Raw genomic sequence first — 18,670 nt, 5'->3', positions numbered from 1 at the left:
TGAGTTTATTTATACTTTATTTTTTTGAATAAAGAATCCACGTTGGGGGTACAAAGTTTAACTTAGAGAGGCCTGTGTCTGAATATTATTAATAATATCCTTTACGTTCAAACAGTACAGTGTCTTTTAAAAATGTGCCTTAAAGTGTTCTTATGTAAAAAATGTAAATATAAATACAGGCATTGCGAGTAGATATTTAAAGGCGGTCTTGGGTTAAACGTCAGAGAATATTGACATTCGTTTAGTGAAATATTTCAGTTGAAGAATTACGCAAAGGATAATAAGCAAAACATGTAAATTATGCAACAAGAGTGATGGTATTTTTGGCTACACATATTCCGTTTTAATGGCAGCATCTTTGTAAGCTTCTGATTGACTGGGTGGTCCTTCTCCCTGATTACATGATGGGGGGCGAGGTGGCGGGGGGGGGGGGGGGTACAGTAGATCCCGTATCTGTGTCGGATTTAGCGCCGAGATGTTACCAGCGCCAGCGTCCGCCTGTCACGCTAAGATACGGAGAGCTTGGGCGTCGCATTGATCAGTAAGAAAAGGGAGCGTTCCCTGCGTCCCGGAGGTGGGTGGTCACACTCCCACATGACGCGGGACCGCGGGCTCCGCGTGGCAGGCCAGCCCGCTGCCAAAGGGACCGCGTCTCTTTACGTAAGAGACGTGGGATCCGTAGAGAAAGGAACATTTTTAAAATGCAATTTAAGAAACATTTGGATTAATATTTATCCCTTTTTTAAAGTTAGGATAGGCATTGGAAATGGTGCTTTAGTCTTGGCTGTTGATGAGAGGGGGCATGGGGGGGGCGGGCGGGAATAATTTAGGCAGTTCCGGCATTGGTCCCAGGGGTGGGACTGTATTTGTGCTGTGCCACCTCCTTGAAACAGGTCTCAGTGGGATTGGCACCTCTCAAACACACACGTCATTCTCACGGCATCCTGGTGCTGTCCTTTTCTTCTTTGTTATCTTTTTCCAGTATTATCCTGACGAATTGAAGAGTAAGACAAATGATCTTGGCCCCTGAAGGTCGTCTCAGCTAACTGTAGTTGTTCCCCGCCTGTGCGTGTGTTTGGGTTAAGTCCTTGGTCTGTGACGGGGTCAGATGCCGGCCTGCAGCAGCTCCTCTAGCCCCAGTCTTGCCTCTCATTATGTAAAACTTAATTTACCTTGTGACAAATGTGAACGGAGTGACACAGGTTATTGTTTATAACAACTACTTGTAAATGTAAATGATGCTATTTGCCTTAGTAATATCCAAATATTTCCCAAATGTGCTACTACTCCATGTGTGGGGGTGGGGGTGGGGGTGTTGGGGGGGCGGGGGTGGCTCACAGCAGTATGCAGTCCCAGCAAGGGATCCAAGCGGAAAGTCACCATCCGCCCCTAGGGCTACTTCATTAACAGCCCTAGACTTGCATTATGGGAAGGCCTCTGGAGGACTCTGTGGGTAGAAAGGGTCCAACAAAAGGGGCCTGGCCTTCCCATGGCAACCTTAGTGTCTGGGCTGAAGAGCAGATGCAAACCTACACACCTTCGTATTTGGAAGGAAACAGTCGGGCCAATCGACGGTGCTACTTCTTCTGTTTGCTGTCCTTTTAAGGCCGGCAAACTATTTAAAACTGGGATGAATCAAAGACCTTTGTTATGTTTTGATTTTGTGAGCTCAAACACATTTGCATCGCGAGACTGTTGCTAAGCTGTTGCCGTGGCAACGGCAAAAGGCAAATTATTATAAATGCTCATTGCAGTGATATAATTGACTACTGTGTAGCCCCTGATTCCACCACCGGTCCCGTCTGGTGCTCTTTGGCCAGATTACTATATATACGCTTAGTGGTTTGAGTTGGATCTATTTGTCTTGCGGCAAAGGTTTCATTAAGTAAATGGTGAACTGCCCATTGTGGTAAAGAGAAGATGTTTTGAGATATGATTGTACTTTCTGATGTCACTTATTTTGTTGAGCCTGCATGGTTCCAGCTGACTATCACTGCAATGGACTTCTTACTTGGCCCCCAGGATGAATGCAGCCAGCCCCAGGAGGAGGACGTGATGGACATTCCCCTGGATGACCCCGAGGCCAACAAGGCAGCTGCCAAAATTCAGGCCGGCTTCCGAGGACACATGACCCGGAAGAAGATGAAGGACGACAAGCCCAGGGAGGAGGTGAGCAGCACTGGGGAGGCACTTAACGGCCGCCGGAGGGATTCAGGTCAGTTGCCCCGTCGCCCTAGTGTCGGCCAGCCCACAGCCCATAGGCTGGGACCTGGGTCACCCATTCCAGCTCATCCCATGAGGGACTCACCTTCTCCATCTGGTGCGTGAGTACTGGCTCTAGCACAGACAAGTAGCACGCCTTGGCCCAAAACAACGAGATGCTGACTTCACATCTGCTGGGTAGGGCCAACGCACGCTCGCCGTCTGGGATACATCTGAAGGAGCGCAGGGCGAATGCTCGGGGGCAATTAAATGGAGCATGAGTGGAGTGGCAAGGCCGGCCATCGGGATAGAGAATCCAAACATTTTCCTCTGCAATAGCTGTGGGATTTCAACTTCAGATGTGACGCCATTGTTGTCCATGCCATGAATCTGACTCAGCTTCTCTGAGGAAGCCAGCATTCCCCCCCATGCTATGATGATACATTTTTAATGGAACTTCATATATCATCTAAATGACTTCATCTGGATCCGAGAGCTTTAAGTGTTCAATTTGCAGTGTTATCTTCTGTTTCACAAACGCGAGTTGCAATTCAGCTTTAACAATCTGGTTGTGGGAGGTGAATAGCTTGTAACTGCTAGCGCTGTTGTTTAAATCATGTGGAGTGTGATCACATGACCAAGAAGGGTCAGGAAATAAAAGGCAAGAGAGGTAAAGAAGAAAGCATGGCTTTCAACCATGTCCCGGTCGTAGCATATTCTTCGACTGCCTGAAAAAATCACGGTGCAAAATCTAAAATATTTCTGGGAATCAGAACCTGGATTCGGAGCTAGTTGTTTTCATCCATTTCTGATTCTTGAATGCTATGTTATTGTACTAGCCTCGGCTCAGTGCTGTCTAAATATAACATCATTTTATATTCCTGGGCTAGAATCAACCTAGTTTAATTTGTGCATAAACCAAGTGGTGTATAATCGAGCTTGCCAGAATAAACCAGTACAGAGCACACAGGGTTTCAGCGCTGAAGCTGTTTCACATCTACTTTTTTCATTTTTCTGCAACATCATATATATCTATAAAATATCACAGCCCTGTTAAGCAGTTTTTTAGCACAAGGATGCAGAAAGTTGAATACAACGTTTGAAAAAGGCAAACCTGCCTCAGGAGTGAGGGATTGTAGATTTATGCAGTGCTGTTGTATTTAATACAGAGAGTCTGGAAACATGTTACAGTGATGTATATAGGGATTATCTGCATGACCCCACCATTTGTAGTGCTCATCTTTAACATGGGTGTTACAGCTTAGCAGTTTTACTTCTGTAGTGGCAAGTATCAGTCGCTGAACTGAATAGCTGAGGCGTGTAGCTGATATGGGCTGAACCTCCTTGTGGATTATCCAAAAGACAGATGTTGTGAGACTTTTTTTCCCCAGGGGACATATTTATTCACGATTCAAAGGGTTGCAGCTCTGAGGCGAGTTTTGTTTCCTCCATGCCTACGGCCTGCTGCATGTCCTGAAAGAGGAAAACACTCCTGTGTGGCGCTTGTGTCGCTGTACAGTCACATGTCTCTGGGGAAGCAGTGAGGCTGCCCTGGTCAATGATGACGCCAGCGGGCATTTGTGGGGCGTTGGTAATTATCAATATGGATCACGCTGAACGACAGAGCGTAGGGAATCAGATTCCTGATCCACGGGGCTGGTTGTGTGGCAACACAAAGGCTTCATGATGACTAACATGTTTACATTGTTCAGTTGCTAAATAGACTCTTTTATCCTGCATTCTGCATAATTTCCCTTTTAATCTTTCGCAGCTGCATGTTTACTAAAGCAGAAAATCATACTCAGGGGCTACAACAACAGGGGGCACTTCTTGTCTCCTGATCCTGTAACTGTTCTGTTACAAGTCCAGCTCCTTAACTACGTCGCCCCCTACTGGCACAGCGCCCACAGAACAGCTCGCATGGCACTCGGCATTTCCCATACTTGGCCTCTCCCCATGGAGCGGCATCTTTCCGCTCAGCTAGTGATGCGCCACGCTGCAGCACTTCTCAGCAGGAGCCTCGTGAGTTTGTCCTCAAGGAACCGGGAACCATCCATGGCGCCTGGAGCAGCGTTAACCGTTTCCTAGCAGTGCCAAGGCGCTACCTTGTTGCTAGGCAATGACGAAGACAGCATGTGAGAGCATCAGGCTGACGACCACATGGGACGGATGCTTGTTTCGAGTGCTCTTTGAGTTCGCCAAATGTCAGCTTCTTTTATGAGCTGCTAGCAGAAAATAGATTCAATTAAATATTCAGTATTAATTCTGAATATCAGTCAAATTGTCCCCTTGTGCTCTATTATTCACAAGTCTACGTTTCCAGAAATCACACTTTACAGATGTAATTATGCAGGTTGAAAACTTGAAGAATAAGCCATGTCATTGCTTGTGGAATCTGACAGTAGGAGAGAGTTCTCTGTGTTTCATGGCATCATTAAATCCATATAACAGAGCAGTAGTATAAAGTACCTTTGAATAGTTCTTTGAAGACCAGTGTCCTTTGGGTAGGGCATTAACTGCCGGCTAACAGCCTGCGCGCATCAGGGGAATGTGATGGACGATTGTAGAGAGCATCCAAAGGACACTACCGCCTCTCTCTAGGCCCCCACAGATCCCTGTGTCATCCGGAGCACTTCATGCACGAGACATCTGGATTTAAAAAAGGCAGCTTTGGGATAATTAACCAAATGAAACCTGTCCTTCACAAACGCCCAGATTACAATTTTCAGGGATAACAACAATAAAGTAAACATCCTATCAATAGTGCTGCGGCTTGTCTAGTGTTTCGATGTCGGTCGCAGAACATTCTGGAACCGGTTTCCATCTAAATGAGACCCATTTTCTGCTTTTGTCATGATGATTATCACGGGGCATGGGATGGAACCGGCATGGTACATCAAAGGGGGCCGTAGTGAAGGGGCCCATTGAGGGCCTTTCTCAGACTCCCTCCTGACCTGCAGCTGAAAGTAGGGCGGAAGCTCAACACGTCCTCCTAGTTTCATGCTTGTGCACCATCTTCACCTAACCTCGATTCCACTCCTGTCTTTGGATTGGTCAGTGCCTGCGGCCCCACCCTTGGGAAAGGCGAGCCACTGGCAACCCAATTTAGGCCTCTCCTTAGCAACACCAACCCAGTTCCTAGTTGCTAAGCATCTTTAGAACATGGGTGTTATTTTTAACTCCAGGTGCGTCTACAGGAATCAGCGTGACAAAGTAAAAGGATGGTACCCTGTATAAAACACATCTTCAGGCCAAAGTCACGTTTTGTTAGTGAAACTATGTGAAAAGTGCCTGCAGGTAAAAGGTAAACTCTAGATCCCCATGAAAATATCAGCGAGAGTGCTGATTTGGCTCTCAATCTCCATTAAAAAGTTAGAGAGAGTGCTAATTTGGCTGTAGATCCCTATGAAACAGTTTGAAGGAGGCTAAGCTGATTAGCTAATTCAGCCCAGGCTCAGAGAAGTAACCGTAGACATCTTGGGCTCATGCCCTATGCTACCTTGGATAGGCTCTAACCCCCATGCCCCATGCTACTTGGGATAGGCTCCACCCCCCAATACCCTATGCTACCTGGGATAGGGTCCACCCCCCATGCCCTATGCTACCTGGGATAGGTATCCTCCCCCCATGCCCTAAGCTACCTGGGATCGGCTCCACCCACCCATGCCCTATGCTACCTGGGATAGTCCTCCACCCCCCCCCATGCCCTATGCTACCTGGGATAGGCTCCACCCCCCCATGCCCTGTGCTACCTGGGATAGGCTCCACCCCCCATGCCCTATGATACCTGGAATAGGCTCCACCCCCCCCATGCCCTATGCTACCTGGGATAAGCCCTAGACCCACCCTCCACCCCCCATGGCCTGACCTGTGCTATCTGGGATAGGCTCTAGACCCCCCATGGCCTGTTCTGTGCTACCTGGGATAGGCTTTAGATCCCCCACAATCCTGTTCCAGATAAGTGGTTTGAAGAAGCATCAAATATAAAGATACATTTATTGATTCAGACCCCTTTTCCTTTGGTGTTCTTTTAAAGTCCTTCCTCGGATTCCCATTAAACAGGGGAGCCGCGGTTCTACTAAAGCGGCGGCACAGAGTCCACTAAGCATGTGCTCTGTATGTATTTTCTGCCCTGTACATGAACATGTGCTCTTGTGCTTCACAGGAGCAGCAGGATCAGAAGAAGTAGAAGGAGACGACACCTCCACCCCAGAACAGTGAGGTTCCGGAGCCCAGCGGAGCTTAGCACACCCACTGCAATAACCAGATCTCTTGTCTTAAAATAGCTTTCCATGTACGAAATAAAGAAATTCCGAGTTCGAAGGGGGATTGGGCTTTGTCGTACGATCTGTGAACACACTCACACTTTACTGCTTACTGTCCAGTGTGGATAGATGTCTGTGATCTAAAAAAAAAAACATTTTATAGCATGTTTTTTTCTTATCTTGGCAAATGACCTCGGTGACCAAGTGCTGCCTGAATATTAAGGAAGTTGCTTTGCAAAGTTACAGAGAGGGAAAAAAAAGAAAAATAACCCAGAAATGTCTGACTGTTTTAAAAGATGTTTTATTTGATTGCGACTTTCTTTCGGTCCTGCACTTATTTATGCATCTGCTGTAACTTTTTCGGTTTATGGTTTTGATCAGTTTGTTCTCGTTTTGTGAAATTCCTGTAAAGCCGTTCCCATCAGATGAACCGACTTTGTGTCACGGCACCATGTGTGAGTAGGTTTGTCATTAATAAGCTCAATCAGCCAGAAGTTCGCACAAATGCAGCCTGTCCGTCATCTTAATTAGCTATTGTCTTCATTATTTAATATTACTCACATGCACCATAGAGATTTGTTTTGGATAATGTTGGGTATTGTTTGTGTAAAGGAAAGAGGCTTTCGAAGTGCAAGTACTCAGACGCACAGCCATCTGATAATAGCGTACGGAGGCTAGATAATTTCATTTTCTTTCAGTTATGTTCTGTAAAGAATATTGTTTTTCTAAAACATGAGCATGCGACATTAAAGTGTTTCGTAAGCCAGTGTTTAGTTCTGTCTACGGAGAATTAGAATTTGAGCTCCTTCTCTGATTTTCATGGGCACCAGAAGGAGCGTACTCTGTATGTGAAACACCAACCTTGGTCTCATCTTTTACTTGAAGCAGATGGGTGAGATAGCGATTGTATCAAATCAGTTAGACAACAATATGTCGGCATGCTGCACGTTCAACCTGGGTGGACTCTTACCTGCTGCATTCTTTAAAGGACTAACACCTGTTTGAAAAATTAATAAATAAAAAGGAAACTGTTGCCAGTTTATCGGATCCTTTCTTGCTGATATTGAGGTTGATTAACGATTTAGTGGGTGCTGCCCGGGGCGGCATGGTGGTGCAGTGGTTAGCACTGTTGCCTCACACCTCTGGAACCAGGGTTCGTGTCTCCGCCTGGGTCACGTGTGTGGAGTTTGCATGTTCTCCTCATGTCGTCGTGGGGTTTCCTCCGGGTACTCCGGTTTCCCCCCACAGTCCAAAAACATGCTGAGGCTAATTGGAGTTGCTAAATTGCCCGTAGGTGTGCATGTGAGAGTGAATGGTGTGTGAGAGTGCCCTGCGATGGGCTGGCCTCCCATCCTGGGTTGTTCCCTGCCTCGTGCCCATTGCTTCCGGGATAGGCTCCGGACCCCCCGCGACCCAGTAGGATAAGCGGTTTGGAAAACGGATGGATGGATGGATGCTGCCCCGCACCCCCCAGTCTAAAGGCATGGTTAGGTGAATAAGGATCCTGTACAATTCCTTTAGTGAGTTCACATGTACCCCACGATAGACAGGCATCCCATCCAGTGTGCCCCCTTGTGCACAGAGTTCCCTGGGTAAGCTTCACGCTCCTGGAGAGGCAGCTGTGGAAGATGTAAGGATTGTATGTATTGCTTATCATTCTGTTGCCATTTCTGTCTGAGGTGACTTAAGATTAATGTAGCTGGTGGGTTTCCCAGTGGTCACCCAAGCTCATCTTTGTAAATGAAAGCTAAAATCACTTCCTACAGTGTGGCAGTTGGGCCTTGTGACGGATCCCTTCCTCTGGCTGACTGGCACGGACAGCGCTGACTAACGCAGCATAAGGACAGACCCCTCCCCATCTCCCAGGATGCTGCTACTCGCTGCCGTGCTCCTGTCCTCAGTCATACCTGGGTAGGGGATTGGAGCTGGCAGGCTAGCATAAGCATAAAGAACTATTATTTTGGTCAAATGCAAACTTCACGCTGAGGCGAAGCTAGTGCTACACATCACTGTATCTAATACTAGCAGCCATCAGCTTGTATTACGAAAATGTCCTTTTGGAGTAAGCAGCTGTGTAATTGTTGTGTCAGCTGGGTATTGAACAATGAATCGGTGGAGGGCACTTGCCCATTTATGGCATCGTTTTTTGACCTGACAAAAAAAAAAAAAATATATATATATATATATATATATAAAAACTGCAAGGCCTACCCATAGAAAAAATAACTTCTAAAAAGCACCCCGTTTATAAACCATAATGACATTCATCTGTTGTAATAGGCTACAAGTTCTTTCAGAACAACAAATATTACATCAAGATATTGTTTTAATTTACAGAAGATCTCAAACTATAAAGCATGTCCTGTTTTAATTACAGGGCGCAAATCACTCTGAGACTGAACCACACGGTAATTATCTCCGTACTGCTTTCCCCTTGACAGCATTTCCTGCGAGTATTTTTTTTAATTGAGGCCGTTAAATAAAAAGCGCACACAGACCCGCTGAATAATACAATTGCCTGAACTTCGATGTTTTGATTTTAATTCGACACTCTGTAAGTGGTAAACTTTTTTACAGATCATGTCTGCTTACCTGCACAGAGGACCTGATGCGACGCCACCATTCCCACCTCCCTCATGGAGCATCGAGAGCCTCCTGTAATACAGCGCAAAACGCCACATAGGCCTACCGGATAGGCACAGGGAGACCGGTCTGAAATAATTTCGCTGGAGCCTGTTCACAGTGAAAGCGATATCGTGCCATTTCCTCACTAGTGCAGCTATGAGCCCCGCGCCCCCCCAAGGAAAAGGAGCAGGATTTGAGCTGATTAGAAGTTTAGAGTGTGTAGCCCCCGCAGCCTGGCACCCACACACGTCCGATCGTGGAGTCACTGCGTGCAGAGAAGGAAGCTGTCACAGGATCCCAGAGATGGGACTTTTCAATTGGATTTTCCCTAGTTTCCCATGGCAACGCTGTCATCAGTAGCAGCCCTGTCTCAGCTTGTCTCGATATACTGCTGTGCGCTCCAGTATACTGTTAAGATTGCAGGCCCGAAAAACCCACTTATGGTGCAGATTTGGGAGAAAACCAGCACTGCTAATCAGAGAATAAGAAAATGTCTGCAATATATATATGTAATTATGTTAGCGGTTTACCTCTGGCACTGGCACTCAATGAATAAAAGGAGCAGTCAGATTTATTTGATATAATGCAATTCTGCAAGTACAAAGCAGTTTCCATAAAGGAAACATTCATCAATCTACCATCTTCCAACTTCGCATACACTACAGGGTAACGGGCAATCTGTGAGTAGCATGTACCACGAAACGTCACGGAACATTACCGTGGAGGTCACACGTTTAGCCGCAAACGTTACACCGAAATAGAAGGATGTGAACTCAAATTAACAGCAGGCGGCGCTTCAGTTCCAAAGGAAAATCAAATAATGCCCCCATATTAAATCCAGAGTTATACGGGATTTTTATTTATTGCAACGAATACTTTTATCTCAGTCCATATGATGGTAACGGCCCCAAATGGAAGAAATAATTTCACATCTATAAAGGGGGTTAATTGAAGAAACATATTTCTGCGTAATGCCAAGTAAAACGGGCGTGTGGGATATACTGCACAATGTATGCGGTTAAAATACAGCCGCCGGCCTCCCACTGAAGGCAGCAATTCATTTTATTGTGTCACTAATGTGCGTGATGTCTTGCCCACTGGTACCCGCAGGCGGATTTTAATACCTGACACAGGCTGCAAGGTTTGCGTCTTTAAAACTAATTTATTTCGTATTTTTGGTTGATTCTGAGAACGTAATGCGTTTATCTAATCGGGTATTTTTTAAGTTAAGATGTTTTTAATTAATAAAAAGATAGGTTATTTACTCGCTAGCGACTTCAAAAATGGATTTATTTCTTGTGTTTTGAGTTTTGATACCGTAAAACTTTAATCGCGATTTCTGTCCGAAATATTCTAATTCTGAACTGCTTGCTTAAAATTCCGAAGGTTATTCTGTAATTTAATTAAGCAAGTTCCCTCAAACTTTAAGCAGCCGCAAAGACACTTTGAAACTGATTAAAACGTTAATGCTTCGCTTTCGAGGTTGTTAAGGCACACTGCACCGCCGCAATAATAACCTGTTAACATTAAAGTTTTACAAGCTTAATTTTTATTGTGCAGAGAGGCAGTGTCAAAGTGCAGATGTTGGCTGAGAGCTTGAAATGTATTGATTTAGTATTATTTTTAAGTTTTATAAATCACACGGTTAAGGTAGAAAAGATAGAAGAAACATTTTGAGGACCTCATCAGTTAGCTGCCACTTATGTTTCGCTATATTAGAGAAACATTTTCCCACCGCATTCTCCAGGGAGCAGGATAGCGCCCCCCTATGGCAACTAGTGTGTAATCACAGAGAGTGCTTGGAAACAAACGTGTCTTTGTCTGCACTGAGAAGCAAAATGGAGTGGAGTGGGGTGGGCTGGGGGGCAGCAATAGTGTAAAGATTCACAAAGTTGTGAGGCGCACACACACAGATACACGAGCACTCGTGCTCAGAGAAACGGGGACACACATCAACATTCAAACAGACAGACAGCTATACAAAAGGTACACACACTAAAGGTACACTAATGCTCTTGCTAAGACAAATGGGGCCATGCATGCACACACACACACACACACACACACAAATCAGTGCCACACTCGGGTCTTGGTAGAGCTCAGCCAGAATAGAAAAAAGAGCATGTTGACTCTCGGGGGCAGAACACGGATGGAGCGGTAATGGTGACTGTGTGGGAGAGAAGCCTACCACTGCAGCCAAGACGAGAGCAGACAGGATGGTTTCCCACCGAGCACCAGCTTTCCCAGCAATACGGCAAATCCTCCTCGTTTTTTTCCTGTCAGGTAAAAAAAAAAACCATGGCCAACTTTGTTTTGCACTGGGTGCATTTTTGCATACAAATCATGGGGCTATTATTTTAATTTAAAGAAAGTTTTAACTGGCAGGATACAGTAGGGATGGGAGGTCAAAAAAATACGAACGTTTGTGTCTTTCTGTGAGTGAGGAAATAAAACGGGTTTATTGAAGTACCTTTACAAATCAGGGCTGTTCATAGTTTACGGTTTATTGGAATTAGTTTTTTTATACATAATAGTACATGTAGCTTTTCTTAAGTTCTCTTTATAAATGATATATTGTGTGTTCTTTTAATCTTCGGGCCAAAATTGAGATGTCCCACAGAGTAATGACACGTAAGAGTGAATCAGAATCAAATTGAGGTCTATTGACCGTGTAAGTTCACACTTACAGGGAAGCTGGCTTGGCATACTGCTAGCAGTGACATAAAACAATCAGAGAATGCAAAAGATCTCACAGTCACAAACAACATTAAACAGCACATAAGTAAAATAACTGCGGTGCTTCATATCAGCAGCAGTATTAATGTGGATTTGCGTACTGTCAGTTATTGGAAACACGTTGGGGAGGGAAGTCGTTCCTGTGTCTCGAAGTCCTGATTTTTAGTAACTGGAATCTCATACCAGATGGGAGAGGCTAAAAAATGTAGTGGGGCCTTCAGCAATTGTCCTGCTTGCTTGTGTCTTGGCCCTGGTGTTGAAAAGGTGCCAGATGGAGAGCAGGTCACAGAGGATGATCTTCTGAGCAAAGCTGGTGATCCGTTGGAGTCTGGTCCTGTCCTGAGTTGTGACAGATCCCAACCCAGATGGGTAGTGATGATGTAAGGATGGTCTCAGTGATGGCTGTGTCAAATCTGAGGAAGGTTGCATTGCCACAGGAAGGACATCCTTTCTTGTTCATGCACTCAATGTTGTTCCTCCTCTTAAGGTCTGGGGAGATATTTGTTTTTCCAATGAATTTGAAGGCCATGTCTGTCTTAACTGCTGAGCCATATATGGTTGGGTAGAGGGCTTGTCTTAAAGTCTCCAACCATCTCTACAGTCTTCAGAGCATGAAGCTCCAGATAGTTAGAACTCGGAGGAGCTTGATGTAAGTTTTAAAGCACAGAATGCATACCTGTTAGATATTATAGGAGCTGTATGGGATGCCTTCATAAAAATCCAGGAAGACCACATGTACTCCCTCATCTGAGCCAAAATTTAACATATTCAGTAAAAATGCTTGAATGATCATTTGTGTGTGGAGCTGAAAGACAAATCAAATCAGCAAATCCAACCGTGAACAATTTCCAGGCATTTGACACCATGATACATAGTAAAAATTCTCTCTACCGGGTGATTAAGTCCCGCTAAAGTGTGGAAAATGCTAATAAATCTTCCATTAATTATTATTATTAATTTTTCTAAGCTCTTCTTATTCATTATAATTACCGTCAGGGAGCTTAGTTATATTTACATTTGTAATTAGAAAATGCTTTCACTGAATGCCACTAGGAGGTGGAGAGTTCTGTAAGTACATGAAACGGGCACTTAAGGGGCAGAGGTAGGAGGGAACCCAGCTGTGGGCCCTGAGCCATTAAGTCTGGGCCGGTCAGACACCCTGATGATGCCAAACATCATGGGGTTTCCTCTTTGATGAGGATTGGTGGGTGAACCAGTGTCAAAGTGCGGATGTTGATGTGGGACCGACAGGCAGCTGGAAAAACCAGAAGGGGATTGTGGCAGCACAAGTAGCCCCATCAGTCCAGGGAAGAGTTTCATTAGTCTGACTGGAGGACGAGGAGAACCAGCAGCGCCTGGGTAGATGGCATTTTGACGAGTTTGGAAACTGTCAGATTAAAAAAGCGAAGCTGCATTCTGCTAGAAACAGAAGTTGTCACGAAGGATTGCTGCTGTCGCTGATGAGATGCACTGCGTTCTCCCCATAGGTAAGCGAGCTTTAAATCTCTGCAGATCCCACAAGGCCTCCATGCCGCCTGAGCGCTTCAGCAATGACTTGCGTTGCGGCTGCATGACTAAGGCCCTGACTGTGCATGAAGGAAGGCTGTGGGTGGCCTTGATTTAAACTTACTGTGCCCAACACTCTGCGATGCTTTAGCTTGAGGATCGTGAATAGCTTAACAAACTCACCTGGAGGCTCTTAAAGAGACTGTTTTATGGGGTGTTTTATTCTTAGCATGGACCATGGAACCAGGGGGGGATGGGGGTTAACACCCAAGCTCGAACCCAGGTAACTTTTGCAGCATCGTTAAGAATGCAAGTGATGAGCATTGATGAAAAAAATGCCAACAACTCATTGAATGATTCAAACTAAAATAGATAATAGATAATAAATAAATCTTTATTAATAAAATCTTGAATTATATCCATGTTTCTTTTAAACAAAGGGTTATAGTTTTCCCAAAGCGAACTGAGGAGTTCATGGCTTTATGCCCTTACTAGTGGCCTCCCTTGTTCAGATATGTACCTCGGTCCATGATTCCTGGGACCTTCTTAGCTGTAGACACTATTGCTGCGTCCATCCAGCCAGAATCATCGATCGCAAGTGTCTGGCTTCACACTAATGTCACACCTGCTCATGTGCTGCTGCTGTGACAGGTGTGGCAGCTCTTCACATCGCTGGTTCCCCGATCAAGTGATGGGGCAGCTTGGAGGATCATGGTGCTTGTAGGGAATGAATTGGTTCTCTGCCTCTGGTTACTGGGTAATGCAGGTAGGTTGGGAATCTCAGACTTGGAGATGCATGGATATTATCCTCCTGTCTAAAGAATTAAATGTAGAAGTTACGACTGGAGTCATCATTTCTGCCAGAGGCCACTTGGGGAGGAAGCCAGTCCAACAGGCTCTGCTCTTTTAATGCTCACCCTAGCAACCCCTGAGTTGGAGAAAGGTTGTCATGGAAACATAGTGGGGAAGCCTGATGAGAGCCCCAATGGGAAGCTGTTTTTCTTGGTGTTTGGAAATGGACACGGACCATTTCGCCTTTTAGTCTGGAGAGGGGCTTTGACTGAGCTACAGCTCCAAGCCACACAAATGGCCGAAAGAATTCACTTCAAAAGCAGCCACTGCCCAACGACTACCATGCAAAAGAAATCACTTTATTTATCTGTCTTCAGTTTTTAAAAAGATCTGTTCATATCGGATAGCGCTGTGGATGCACACTTCCTAGGATTGGGGTTTGAATTCACACCCCCCCCCCCCCCCCATGCTTTGTAATTTATATTTTATGCCAATTAATTTAAACATGCGTAAAAGATGAGTGAAACTTTCTCTGTGTGGACTTTGCATGTTCCTGTGTGTTTGTACTGTACTGGTTTTCCCAAATATTCCAGTTTCCTAACCCCAGTCCAAAAACACTCAGTAGTGTGACTTGGTGTGTGTGTGTGTGTGTGTGTGTGTGTGTGTGTGTGTGTGTGTGTGTGATCTGCATGGGAATGTCATTTCCCCAGGGTATTTCCTGGCCTGTGCCCTCTGTATCCTGGGACATAAAATTGCAATGGAGAAGCAGTTATGGAAGGTGGATAGATTTAAAAAATAGTCTTGGGAAAATGTACATATATTAGATAAATCCAGCACATTGTTTTCTGCTTATATAAGATCTGTGAGGCTGTTTCCTCATGGGGGTCCTCAGGGGGTGTCCAGACGGTGAACGTCACTGGCCCAGGGGAGCCGGTGCGGGGCACACTGGGATCCGATGCCCTGCTGTCGGTCCATTACGCCAGCTTCAGCACGGACCTGCCCATCATCCGCTGGCAGCTCCGGAGGGACAAGCCCCTCACCGTGGTCCAATCCTTCGGCACCGACGTCATCGGGAACCTGCGGCCCGAGTACCGGGGCCGCGTCCGGGTCTTCGCCAACGGTAGCCTGCAGCTGCAGGGCCTGCGGCTGGCCGATGAGGGCACGTACGAGGTGGAAGTCTCCATCACGGATGACACCTTCACTGGGGAGACCAGCGTCAACCTCACCGTTGATGGTAGGATGCTCCTCTCTGCTGTCATGTTTGCTAGATGATTCCCAGGAGATATTGTGCAGATTCCTGGCAGTCTCTTATGTGCACCTTTCCGGTGACCCCAACAGAAATCATATCCACACCCCGCGTTGTCATGGAGACATCTGCCGTGCTAGAGCACACAGAGGCGTTCACTCTCAACTGCTCCCACGCCAATGGAACCAGGCCAACCTACAGCTGGCTCAAGGGTGGGAAACCTCTAGCCAATGACACGCGCCTGCTGCTGTCACCTGACCACAAGAGCCTGACCATCACACGTGTGAAGCCTCAGGACGATGGCATCTACCTGTGTCTTGTGGAGAATCCCGTCACAAGCGTCAGGAGCACCCCCGTCAGGCTCACCGTCTACAGTAGGTGCTGGGAGCTGCGTAACCACCCTGGGATGTGATGAACACGTCAACGTGCTTGCCCGTTTTAGAAATCAGACTTCCTGTTGATTACAGAAACCTAATGTCTGTTTGGGCGAACAGCAACAGCGATCCCAGCAAATTTGGCTCCAGGACGTTGTATGCAAACTGTTCCCAAAAAAGAAAAGTTGCATATTTGACAGCTACCCTCACGCCGCCTCTCGATGCTCAGATAGAAACACACTTCTCGCCTGCAGAGTGCTTCCACAGCTCCGTAATAATGAGCATTATTCTTGAGAGCACAGAGGAACCTGCAAGCTAATTCCTCCTAGAGCCTAGGTGTGCCGCTTAAATGGTGTTGAGGCCCAGCCGAACACTGTCTAACCGTGCTCACAGCCCGTCGGAGAGAACATGTGATTTAACTCATATCTGGCAACTGTGGAATCAGACACCCTTGGTCCTCTGAGATCAGTCTGTGTTGCCTGCCTGTCTGTTACCATTAAAGCAGTGCTATCTTTTGAATGGGGAGGGGGCAAGGGGAGGGGCTGTACTGCTGATCAGGGTTGTAATATACCAGGAATAGACCACAGGGTTCGGTCTGGTGGCTGGTATGGTTTTCAGTTCGAGACTAGTCTGCACTCTCATTTACATGTATGCAAGTTTTATGAGTAAATAGTCTGTAGGGTTTGCAAACTACCCCAGTGCTTTTGATGTAGCTAATTTTATGTTTATACTGGAATAACGCAAATTCGCCATAAGATTCCTTGCATGAGTGTGAGAGTCTGAAAGCGTGAGTGTCACACCAGATGTGTGAGGCATCCCTGCCTTCAGTGCCCGGCGGATGACACAGTGTACAGGATATGGGCTCCAAATTAGCCATGACGGTGTTAAAGCGTAATGGCTGTGCCCTGGGCTGGAGCACAGACAGCATGTTCTGCGGGTCCCCCTCCCTAATCCCCCAATCCTCCACTGGAGAGATGCCCACGGGCCTCGGGGTGTCCCACTCCAGCTCAGCACACGCACCGCCTCATTACGATGCCTCAGAGCTCCTCATCCAGCAACTTACTGCGTGCTGCCAGAAATCTATCAATCGGGGGAGGAGGCGTTCCCCTTTCAGGAAGCGTGTCTCCCGGAACAGCTTCGGAAGGTTCCGGATGGTTTTGGCCCATTCGTCTCCTCCTCTCGAGTGCTGTTTGCTTAGAGCTGGTGCAGACCCATCTCCGGCCCCGGCGTGCTGGTGACTCCCCGGGGCGAGTGCTGCATCACACTGGAGTTCCTCTGTTTCAGGACGCAGCTCTCTCTACTTCATCCTCGCCGCCGGAGGGGGTTTCCTCCTCGTCACCCTGGTGACGGTGTGTGCCTGCTGGGGCCCCTCCAAGAAGTGAGAATTGCTTTTGTTTTTCTGTCACCATCCGGAGCCCCCGGGGGGGGGGCTGAGTTGTGCTGTAGGAACTCAGAAATATCCCCCAAACCAAAGTGCCGATAAGCATTACGAGAAAAGTGTTGCTAAGAGGTAGAAACCATTTCTCATAAAACGTTATGTTAGAATAACATATTACGATTGTCACCCGAGGGGGACGTCCTGCCTTCAATCTTTTCCTCTCGATATTTATTTGATATCTTGCTTGTTATTATGTTCAGTATAATCGGGGGTGACATAAAGGGGGGACAATTCCCTGAGAAAATTTGGAACATAATTTGTTTGGTCGCAGCTGGGGGTCCATAATCTCTATGAGAACCTCTAAGTACAGTATAATTATGCTGTGGTTAGTGCAATGATGCTAATTCATGCTATTCAGCTGCAACAACTTGTCTGAAAGTTTTACTTCTAAAATAAATCATCCGAGAGACTTTAAAAAACACTTGTATCTGTATTTCTATACACAAATATTTGTTTTATACTGTAATTCAACAAAGTAGTTCCTTGGGAAATGTTTAAATGAAGCTTGAAGGCTATGCACATCATTCTGACGTCTGACTGTATTATGGTAGTTTGGATGTAGCGATTCCATTAATAGAAACATTTGTGTCCTTGTTATAGAGAAAAGCAGCATAACCTGCCAAGCTCTGTGAAGTATGTGGATCAGAACCGGACCAAATCCGTAGGTGAGGAGGAGCGGTACCATTATGGGCGTCTGATCTGTGCCGACACTGTCCTGAATGTGTGCCCTGCGTTTACAGACCCCCACGAGGAACGGCCCGCCCCTTCCGTCAGCCAGGCCCCCGTCACCGCCCCCCCTCCGTCACACGGCCCGCAGATTCCCACGAAACCCATGGTGCCCCCGCCGCGCGCCCACAAGCCCCGCCCATCCCCGGGTCTTCCAGCCGTCAAGCCTGCAGGGGACTCCAAGCCCGTCGTGAAGTCTGGTGCGCTGCAGCAGCCATAATGGCCGCCCCCCTCCCCTCCCCACGTCTCTGCTATTTCAGTGTAAATACAGCCTCCCAGTCACCCGCCTGTATTCTGCGGTATTATTATTTGCTTGGAATGTTTATTCAGTCATATAGATGTACAGTAATTTAACAAATAAGTGCCTTATTCTAGAAGTGGTCCCAGGGTCAGTACATTCATAAAAACCTTGCAGGTAAAAGCATCCATTAACTTCCCGTATTTGTTTTCACTCTCTGGCTCTCATGAGCAACTTTGGGGATGATCTTAGTCCAGGTGGTACCCTTAGGAAATGAGCTCTGTGATTTCCAGGTGATTTGCGATCAGCTATTTCACTGTTAAGATCAAAAATGGAAACTCCAAATGGCAGCTGTTTGAACACTAATGAGGTATTTTAACTAGTCACTGTTGACAAACCCTCCTATGCATATATCTTTCAATAAAAATGTTTAGTTCATTATATTCTGTGTGTTTTTTCTGTGGACTTTTCAGCAGCCTCTTCTCTCCTTATCCTCACGCCTGGTCAGTGTAATTCCCTTGG

The 18,670-nt window shown here is 46.3% G+C and overlaps 2 protein-coding genes across 5 annotated transcripts in view; both read left to right on the top strand.

Moving 5' to 3' along the window:
- The window catches only part of spa17 (sperm autoantigenic protein 17), an 18,696-nt gene extending 11,196 nt beyond the window's left edge, over positions 1-7,500 (top strand). For 3 of the 4 annotated variants that reach the window (XM_048981780.1, XM_048981781.1, XM_048981779.1), the window contains 2 exons: positions 2,023-2,215; positions 6,368-7,500. In XM_048981780.1, the coding sequence (XP_048837737.1) occupies positions 2,023-2,215; positions 6,368-6,423 (249 nt within the window). In that variant the 3' untranslated portion in view covers positions 6,424-7,500. The remainder of the gene's footprint in view (positions 1-2,022; positions 2,216-6,367) is intronic. The other variant, XM_048981782.1, reaches the window with a different exon arrangement.
- A 2,882-nt stretch (positions 7,501-10,382) lies between these two features.
- On the top strand, positions 10,383-18,589 carry hepacama (hepatic and glial cell adhesion molecule a). The gene is made up of 6 exons (XM_048982443.1): positions 10,383-11,375; positions 15,019-15,360; positions 15,465-15,746; positions 17,031-17,124; positions 17,785-17,849; positions 17,925-18,589. The coding sequence occupies exons 1-6, from the start codon at positions 11,309-11,311 to the stop codon at positions 18,128-18,130; spliced, it is 1,056 nt and encodes a 351-aa protein (XP_048838400.1). The 5' UTR covers positions 10,383-11,308; the 3' UTR covers positions 18,131-18,589.
- The last annotated feature ends 81 nt before the right edge of the window (positions 18,590-18,670 follow it).

Source organism: Brienomyrus brachyistius, chromosome 17 (genome assembly GCF_023856365.1).
Source record: "Brienomyrus brachyistius isolate T26 chromosome 17, BBRACH_0.4, whole genome shotgun sequence".
Lineage (NCBI taxonomy): Eukaryota > Metazoa > Chordata > Actinopteri > Osteoglossiformes > Mormyridae > Brienomyrus > Brienomyrus brachyistius.
The sequence above is the reverse complement of the archived record's forward strand: the minus strand, read 5'-3'. Positions and strand labels throughout refer to the sequence as shown.